The 9,646-nt window shown below is 38.0% G+C and overlaps 1 protein-coding gene and 1 pseudogene across 2 annotated transcripts; one reads left to right on the top strand and one right to left on the bottom strand.

Moving 5' to 3' along the window:
• Nucleotides 1–810: 810 nt before the first annotated feature.
• LOC147847409 (serine/threonine-protein kinase Nek3-like) lies at nt 811–6,783 on the top strand. 2 transcript variants are annotated; one of them, XM_087339232.1, is made up of 14 exons: nt 811–1,017; nt 1,164–1,230; nt 1,399–1,464; nt 1,557–1,603; nt 1,686–1,731; nt 2,038–2,118; nt 2,207–2,249; nt 2,323–2,372; nt 2,669–2,750; nt 2,840–2,889; nt 4,312–4,385; nt 4,459–4,510; nt 4,612–5,250; nt 5,515–6,783. In XM_087339232.1, the coding sequence occupies exons 1-14, from the start codon at nt 932–934 to the stop codon at nt 6,649–6,651; spliced, it is 2,520 nt and encodes an 839-aa protein (XP_087195358.1). In that variant the 5' UTR covers nt 811–931; the 3' UTR covers nt 6,652–6,783. The 2 variants fall into 2 exon arrangements, with proteins under 2 accessions (XP_087195358.1, XP_087195359.1); XM_087339233.1 differs by lacking the exons at nt 811–1,017; nt 1,164–1,230; nt 1,399–1,464 and having other exon boundaries at nt 2,038–2,051.
• A 1,305-nt stretch (nt 6,784–8,088) lies between these two features.
• Nucleotides 8,089–9,501, bottom strand: LOC147847408 (pentatricopeptide repeat-containing protein At2g13600 pseudogene; annotated as a pseudogene).
• Nucleotides 9,502–9,646: the final 145 nt, after the last annotated feature.

Below are 9,646 nucleotides of genomic sequence, written 5' to 3'. Positions count from 1 at the left end.
TTGTGTAATTATCAGAAAATGAATAAACGAGATAAATTGGAGATAGGGAGTGCCAACACATGACGCACACACACACACACACAACCATGTGGCTAACAATTGGCAACGGTTCGGTTTGAGAGGGTCAAAACCGAACGGTTTAAAATTTTTGAAACTTGAACTGAACCACGAAACCATTAAAAAAATTTCAAACGTTAAAACTGCGGTTTCGGTTTCAACTTAGGTCAAATTTAAAATTTTTAAAATTTAAAATATTTCATTATTTTAAATTTTTAAATTTTAAAGATGTTCCGAAAATGTGAGAATAAGGTCTAAAAATGAAAAGATTGTTTAAAAACATTTTTATAAAATTTTAATTTTTACAAAAAAAAAAAGAAAACCCGTTAAACCGTTTAAACCGAACCGAACCGTTAAAAAACCTAAACCGAACCGCTTAGACCATTAAGCCGCAGTTTTGCGGTTCGGTTCGGTTCAAACCGAACTGTTGCCAATTGTTACATGTGGTCCGAAAGGAGCATCTTGGAACATGGGGAATTCAGAACATGAGGGAATGAATTGTAGGTGGTCATGGTAGGACCTTGTACGTGAGACCAAGTTCCTCCTACCAACGTCAGTCAAAAGCTTCTAACAGTATGTACCCAATACTCAAATAAATAAAAATGCAAAAGGATTAGAATGAACAGGATTCGGGCTGTCAGGATATTTGGACGAGAGAACAAATTAAACAGAAAATAAAAACAGTTGTTCTTATGTCCATATTTCTATGAGCAAAAACCTTCCGAAGTTCCCCTCTCTCTCTCTCTCTCTGTTTCTAGCTCTCTCGGTTTCATGTATTTCTAGCTCCTTCCAGAAGACTGAGCAGGGGTTTACAGGATTGAGATACAACTTTAAGGAATCATAATCGAGTTGCCTGCACTTAGCTCTAGGGAATATGGATCAATATGAGATCATGGAGCGGGTGGGGAGAGGAGCTTTTGGGTCTGCCATTCTGGTTAATCACAGGGCAGAGAAGAAGAGGTAAGCTACTTCAAACACGCTTATCTATATAAATACACTACAATATAACCTACGTATATATAAACATGCATGCATACATACACACATGCAATCCATCCTTACATGCATACATATACAATCAGTATGCTTTCAAATGCCTTGCTCAGGTATGTCCTTAAGAAGATTAGGCTTGCTCGGCAAACAGACAGATGCAGAAGGTCTGCTCATCAAGAGGTAAGGTTCAATAGAGAGTCTTTTTCAGTATTCTATCTGTTTTTGTTCCATTCATACGTCTTAATGGTTTTTCGTTTATTGTAAGGAGGTAAGCTCCCTAGAAACCAACTTTTCATAGTTATATTTGCTTGTTCCAGTTAATTTTTTATTTCTTCTCTTTTATTTTAGATGGATCTATTATCAAAAGTTCAGCATCCACACATTTTGGAGTACAAAGAATCTTGGATAGAGAAAGTATGTCTCCTTTTGTGGAAATCTTGTAAAGCCTCAAGACATACAACTATTTCTTCTTTTTAAGCATTCATTTTATACTCTTTACAATGCAGGGCTGCTACATATGCATTGTCACAGGGTATTGTGAAGGTGGTGACATGTAAGTGAAACACATATATTGTTATCGCAATCATATGAAATTCCAATAATCAACCTTCTTTGATATCTTTGTCTTTGCCCAGGGCTGAAGCAATCAGAAAGCAAAGTGGGGTACTTTTCCCAGAGGAGGTGAGGATACAATCTGTTATAGCATTGATGTTTACTTTAGATTAGTACAGTGGGTTTACGACCTAGAGTTCAGTGGTGACCCTTGGTGGTGTGAACATCGCTATGGTTAATAGCCTAGATATAGCAAAAATGGTCTACACATACTATATTGCTTTCTGTGAATCTCGTCTACTTATGATTGGCAATTGACAATGAAGTTCATCCAGTTTTCCACTGATCGTATACAAACACTTATGTAATTCCTTTCTGGAGCTTATTCCATGATCTACATCTAAATTAATGACATTGTTTCCTCTTTTTTTCCAGAAATTATGCAAGTGGTTCGTGCAAATCCTAATGGCAGTTGATTACTTGCATTCTAGACACATATTGCATCGAGACTTGAAAGTTTGCTCCTTTAAGAGTTTGATGAACTTTTCAGCCATAAACATACTGAGTGGAGATTTATACCTGACATATGAATTATATCTTGCAGTGTTCCAACATTTTCCTAACAAAGGAGAAGGACATCCGCCTAGGTATCTTAAAAAAATTACTTTGATCATTTCCATGGAATAGCTCATGCTAATAGGTACTTTCTGAATTTTGTAGGTGACTTTGGGTTGGCAAAGATGCTGAGTGAATGTGATTTGGCATCATCTGTAAGAAATTATAGCAAATAGATCTTTGGATTGGATGCACCATTCTTTTTGTAATGATGTTAAAGACCAACAAAGGGCTTGCGAAATGGGCACTTGAAATCTCTACTTATATTGAACTATTGGTCCTTTATATACAATGACATGCATCCTTGTTCATTCCTGTGAAATTTTTATTCACGAGGAAGGGATAATTTGTTTAATTCTTTGCAAACACATAATATAAATAACCAAAGATACATACTTCCTGTATGTCTCGGTTTTCATGTTATTTTTTAACCTGATTCCTGGTTTTATAGGTGGTTGGAACTCCAAATTACATGTGCCCAGAGCTTCTAGCTGATATTCCATATGGATTCAAGTCTGACATCTGGTCATTGGGTAGAAGCTTGATTAATTCTATTGCCTTTTCCCGAGTCTTCATATCACACGATAATGAATCCTAATGGTTTTGAACATTTTATTCCTAGGTTGTTGCATGTATGAGATGGCTGCTCATAAGCCAGCCTTCAAGGCTTTTGTAAGATTCTCTTATCTTTGGCTCCCTCATCTCATTGTTTTTGAGGATTCTTTTATGTTTGAATGTGGACATGCACATGTCTATTGGATGGGGGAAACGTTGTGTATCCATTGAGGAATGAGGGCAAGTCAGTGGACACATTGTGTATCCATTGAGGAACGAGGGCAAATATTTATGGTGTTCGATAGATTCAATTTAAACCATGGAAATCAAGTAAAAAGTTGAAGGAGAATATGATAAAGCCACATCATGAATTTGATGATTCCTTGTTTATCATTGGCTGGATCAAGAGCCATATACAGAATCTCAGTGTTTATGGCAGATTTGCGGGAAATTTTCTCATGGAAGCCTATATACATAATAACACTTTGATTGTTATTAAATAATAAAGATTTTTTGCGTTCATCCTACTTAATCAGTAGCAGAATAGCAAGGACTATAAAGACTTAATCTCACGATGAGCTGGGCCAATATATGTGACAATGTCCTGGCTAAGAGTAGTCTGTGACTGATGTTTTGGTGAATGTGACAGGACTGGGTGAAGATTTGGGTATATATGATGTCAGTTGGAGCGGAAGTAGTATGCAGCACCATTTGATTATTGCCACTTTGATACCATTATCATCCATACCTCCTAAGAGGAGAAGAAAAGCCAAATAATCACAATCAACAGAAAACCAGATTTGAGTATATCTGATGTCAGTTGCAGGGGAAGTAGTATCCAGCACCATTTGATTACTGCCACTTTGATACCATTATCCTCCTCGTGGCTATTTCATTTTAGGATGGTGCCTTGATTACCAGCCACTTGCCACATGAAAGTGCTGCTTATTTTTTACATGTCTACATGCCATCCTGTTGGCATTAGGCTTATGGATCTTGTTGTAGTATTCCAATATCCCCCATACTCTTGTGTGTATGAAAATTCTTAACTTCTTAGAATCCTGTCTTTTCATGCTGCCTGGAAGTGGGAACAACTTTTCTGTTCAATCTTGGGACAGAACTCACGTTTTTTCAGTTTATAATAATGTAAACGCATGATACATACAGTCACATTATAACCCCCCTTGGCGACTATGTCACGTGCTAATTATTATCCTACTTAGAGATTTTGTAGGTTATCTATTGGTTATCCATAAGTTTGTACACACGAGAAACATATTACTATCCTCAGAAGCCTAATATGAACTATGGGATAGAACAAAAGGAAATGATAAGGTAAAAATGGTAAACCACAGAAAGAGAGAGAGACCAAACAGGTTAAGCTCAGTTGGTAAGGTTGTCTACCAGGGGCCAAAAGGTCATGTGTCAAACCCCTATCTTCTGCACAGTATTTAGTAAATTGGTGAGATTTGAACCCAAGTATAAGGTTACTATGAATTGCATCTTACCATAGAGAGATTGATTGATTTTCTATTTCAGGATATGACTGGGCTTATCAACAAAATAAACAAGTCCTCCGTTTGTCATTTACCCAGTTTATACTCATCTGGCTTGTAAGTATTTGTATATACCACTAAGAAGGTAAGAATGTCTTGCAAGCTTGATTGTATGCTCTTCAATTTGCAGAAAGGGTATAATCAAGAGTATGCTGCGAAAGAATCCAGAACACAGACCCACAGTGAGTTTTATGATTCTGATTTCTTAGTGCTACATATTTTTGGATAATCTAAGGATTCCTTGGCATAACTTTATAATGACATGAATATGCTATGATTGTAGGCTGCAGAGCTGCTGAAGCATCCTCAATTACAGCCATATATAGTTAAATGCCAGCAAGTTTGCAACCCAATTTTCAGTTCAATTTGCCCTTATCCTAATCATTTCTCAAGAAGGTTGCTAAAAGATGAGCAAGAAGTTCATGATCATCATCACCAGAATAGCTTTCCTCTGAGTAGCGATGGAGGTGAAAATTCAGATGCTGGCAGGAAAAGCAGTTTTGAAGGTTCGTGTGAATTTGGTAATGGTCCTGTACCTTCAAATCACAGTGAAGAGATGACAGACGCTGGTGTCTTTAGTGGGTCAAAATGGGTGTATGAAAGGGATGAGAAACGTTCTGATCCAGGACATTCTACGGGTACCAACAAGCATGGATATAATCATGGGAAGGATAAGATCAATAAACATACTGCTGTTTTGCAGACACAACGTTTACAGTTGGAAGGAGACCATATAGTGAGGAATACAAGAAAGAGAGTGCAAAAGGCAGGTGTTGGACATCCAACCATATCAAAGAAGTATTTACTTCCACCTCGTATATCCAGTCCAATGAATGATTTGCCAAAACCAAAAAATGGGAAGGATGAGAGAGAGCACAGAGTCTCAAAACATCCCCAACCTCCGAATCAAGTGAGGCATTCAGTGAGTAAATCTTGCTGAATCTTTTGAGGCTTTAAAATACAGTTGTTTTTGGGTACATGGGTCTGTGTAGAGATTTGCATTGTGAGATTTAGAAAATACAGTTTTTTCTGCTCGGTGTATCTATTGCATCGTGTTTGTTATTGCTCAATAACTATCGAGGAGGTTGTATTCCATTTCTTGTTGGCTGCAGTATGTGGAAGCTCTTCTAGAAAGGTAAATCATACGATTTCTTATAATCATAATTATAGTGTTTCTTGTGTGTAGACTCCAGCTGTACGAGCATCTCCACAGAACAAGCAAAGATCAGAGGAATGCAATGCTGCATGGCCAACCGAACAGGCAGCTGAAAAACAACCTAACAAGCTTATTAGGAGAAGCTGGGCTCCAACAGCAGCAAAACCTTCCATCACTAGAAGAATCTCTGCTCTAGAGGACTCTCAACTAGTTGGCTTGGAAGAAACAGCAAACTTAGAGGACTCTTCTTCCCAAAGTAATGACACGACACCTATGAATGATCCATCACCTTCAAATGAGAAAATTTTGGAAGGGCAAAATCTAGAAGGAATCTCATACTACAGTACTTTCACAGTTGATGATTATATCTGTGATGAAGCAAGGACTCTCCGGCAGAGTGTGAAATCAGACGATCACTCTATACGGTTTATGAACAAATCCCCCCTGGATCTTATTACTGAGTTCCCTTTGTCATATGATGATTGCCAGTGCAAAGAAACTACAGAAGACACCACCACCGACACTCACAAAAAGGAGTCTCTATCTAAGGTAGGTGAAGATTCGCGTTTTGCTGAGCATCATCAAGAAAGTTCAAATATACCACAATGTGCCAAGAATATGAAATTTAAACCTTCTTCACCTGTGAATGGAAATGTCCTTGAACCACAACATGAAGCTCAAACTGAAGATGTAGATGCTCCAAAAAGTGACAAATTGCCGGGGCATATTAAATCAGCATTCAATGATGTGATACATGTGATAAGGCATAGCACTTTCAGAATTGGGATGGATACACAGCAAGATGGTAAGTTTTTTCAGCAGCAGAGTTGCATTGATGACATAGATTCGATACAAAGATCGGAGATAAACGTGAAGTCATTACAAAGATCAGAATTAGACATGCTAATAGGTAGCCGTGTAGGAATCTCAAGCATCAATACCAGCATATTTAATGGTGAGAAGAGGCTAGACACAAACTCATACAAACAAAAAGCTGAGGCTTTGGAGGGGCTTCTAGAGCTTTGTGCACAACTACTTCAACAACAAAAACTAGATGAGCTGAACATTGCCCTTCAGCCTTTTGGCAAAGATCAGGTATCCCCAAGGGAAACTGCGATTTGGCTCACGAAAAGTCTGAAGGGAATGCTGACAAACCCTTCTAACTAATCCTGTCACTTCTAATATCCCTGAGTGCTTTATATTCATCAAATTTTCCAAACTCTTAATGTATATATACAGAAATCTCTATGTGAAATGTAAAAACTGATCTATTTGAACGGGAGTTTCTTGATTTTTTCATCAGACTGAGTTCATTGGTGGATCTGAAACGAGAATATCCTCACTTTTATAATTAGAAAATCTAAAGGAAATATAGTTAGAACTGTGGTACATGTATTGCATATGATCATATCAGAAACTCGTCTTAAATACCATTTCTCCTTACAATTGTCTATTTTGGGTTTTGCATGTGCAGCAAATGTCTTTGGTTTTCTATGCATTACCAAAAGATTTCAAGGCACGATTTCAACACTACATGTAACCTCCCAGATAGGGTATCACAATGGCAGTAGATTGTAATAGTAAAAAGGTGTTTTAGGATTTCATTGAAAGAGGTCTTGAAAATAAAAAACTGAGAAGTATTCAGGCTGATATACCTAATGCATTATGGATACAAAGTTATTCCAAGAATATATACTAGAAGCAATGCCATCAAAACAGATAAACTAGAAGCAATGACAGTGCAAAACTTTCAAAAAAATAAAAAACTGAGAAGTATTCTGGCAGATTTACCTAATGCATACATATACAAAGTGTCACCAAAACAGGCTAAAAATTGGAATTTTATGGTATCATATTTCAAGTTCAGCAATTATGGCATAATGGACACAACACCCACATGCAATAAATAATGGAGCGACTGTTGATTCATGCACAAATTAGCTAAGGCAATTGATCCACTGTTGATAATACTCAGGTGTAACGCTGTGTGGCAATCTTGTGTCTCTGAAATTGATGATTTTTACATGCTACAATATACCCACCAAGTCAATCAGAGAGGGATGTAGCCGGTTTTCGGTCTCTGTCTGAGTCTTGTTAGTTGGATGTGCATGGATTGCCCATTGCTCAAAGACTACCTAACATGCACAAACCTGAACAGTCAAGACAATGCCATAGGCTATGGAGATTTAGTATATGAAGTCAATGTTCTCTTTATTGTAGTGTGACCAAAAACCAATTAATGAATGGCCTGGTGGTTTAGTCCATTGCCCCATAAATGTTTTTATTGAAATTCATGGAATACTTGTTATCTACCAATCGTTTAAATAGATTGGGTTGGGGGTATATATATATCCCTCATGTCACAGTTCCCATTTTCTCGTTATATACACAACAAATATGCATTTGTATCAATTGACGGACCTTAATAGCTACTAATAGCTTGATGGGTAAATCCTGTTCCCTTCTCCACTCGGAGGATTGAGTGAATAGCAAAGGGGCTGGATATTTGAAAGTGGATCAAGGCAATGGATTGTGGGTTGGGAGTTGTACTACACCCACTCTTGGTTGGAAAAATAAATCAATGAATGCTATAAATATCAATCCTCAAAAGAATATTTTACTGCCTTCAATATTCGAAAACCGCCACAAGTCTCCCGTATTGTTGTTTGCATCTTTCTCCAATCTCATGGCTTCAATTTTCTCAGCATCCTCTAGCATGCCAGCAGCAGTGTAAATATTATTCATACAAATATACGGCACTGCGTTCTTTTCATCAAACTGTATTGCATGCTCAAAGACTAATCTTCCAAGCTGTACATTACCCCATTTATGACACGCACCCAGCAGTGTACACCACATGCTAAAATCACCTGGGAATGGCATCTCCTCTATCATGGCCATAGCCTTATCGAATTGCCCAGCCCGGCCATATAGACCAATCATGCATGTGTAGTGATCTAAAGTTGGCATTACACCATAACTCATCTTCATCATGTCAAAGTACATGTGGCCTTTGTCTACAAGACCTGAATGACAACATGCATTTAAAACAATGGAAAAGGTGACTTGATCTGGCTTTATGCCTTGTTCTACCATTTTCTTGAATGAATCAAAGACAATATCGTTGTGACCAATCTGGGCATATCCTCTCATTAAAGAGTTCCATGAGACCGAGTCTTGAAAGGGAAGTTCATTGAAGACTTCCTGAGCTTTTGTTAATGCACCACACTTCGCATACATATCCACCAATGCAGTGCCAACTCTAATATCTTTTTCTGGGAGCTTGTCATGGATGATTGCAGCATGTACATGGTGAGCTTTTGAACCTGCTCCTATGCTGCCACATGCTTTCAGTATGCAAGCAAATGTGTATGTATTTGGAGATATACCCTGCTCTTGCATCAGATCATAGCATTTCAATGCCTCCTCACCATATCCATATTGGGCATATCCTGCAATTAATGAAGTCCAAGTGACCACATTCCGGACCAGAATAACATCAAATACAGCTTGCGCCTTAGTTGGTGCGTGAAATTTTACATACATATCTACCAATGCATTACCAACCATGATATCTTTCTCCAACCATCTCTCATTCACAATCTGCGTATGCAAGGCATTGCCTTGGGCTTCAGCCCTGATGTTGCCACAAGCATTCAAGATGCAAACAAAAGTCACTCCATCAGGACGAACACCGTTATATTGCATACGTTTAAAGCAGTTCAATGCTCTCTCACTATGCCCATATTGAGAATATCCTGAAATCAATGAATTCCAAGTACTTGTATCTTGACCTGGAAGCTTAGCAAATACTTCTTGTGCTTCTACAAGTGCGCCACATTTCGCATACATATCCACCAGTGACTTTTCAACAGAGAACTTACTTTTCCCGAGCAAACCTATTTTCACAATCTCAGTATGTATCTCTTGACCTTTCTCTAGAGCTTTTATGTTGCCACATGCTCTTAAGATGGAAATGAATGTAATTACATTAGGAGAGATGCCCTTGCTAAACATCTCTTGGAAGCAATTTAATGCTTCTTGTGTGTTTCCATTCTGCACATATCCAGTAATTAGCGTAGTCCAGGAGACCACATTCTGTGAGGGAAGCTCATCAAACACTTCTTTTGCTTTTGAAATAGCCCCACATTTTGCATACATA

This window comes from Azolla caroliniana, unplaced genomic scaffold (assembly GCF_043228905.1).
Source record: "Azolla caroliniana isolate FFs.n. ecotype wild unplaced genomic scaffold, voAzoCaro1.0.p SCAF_1064, whole genome shotgun sequence".
Taxonomy (NCBI): domain Eukaryota; kingdom Viridiplantae; phylum Streptophyta; class Polypodiopsida; order Salviniales; family Salviniaceae; genus Azolla; species Azolla caroliniana.
Note: the sequence above shows the minus strand (reverse complement) of the source record. Positions and strands in the feature narration are given on the sequence as shown.

Coding starts and splice junctions, on each gene's coding strand:
- LOC147847409 (XM_087339232.1), top strand. CDS start 932: ATGGATCAATATGAGATCATGGAGCGGGTGGGGAGAGGAGCTTTTGGG. Junction 1,604..1,685: donor TATTGTGAAGGTGGTGACAT/GTAAGTGAAACA, acceptor GTCTTTGCCCAG/GGCTGAAGCAATCAGAAAGC. Junction 5,251..5,514: donor CGAATCAAGTGAGGCATTCA/GTGAGTAAATCT, acceptor TCTTGTGTGTAG/ACTCCAGCTGTACGAGCATC.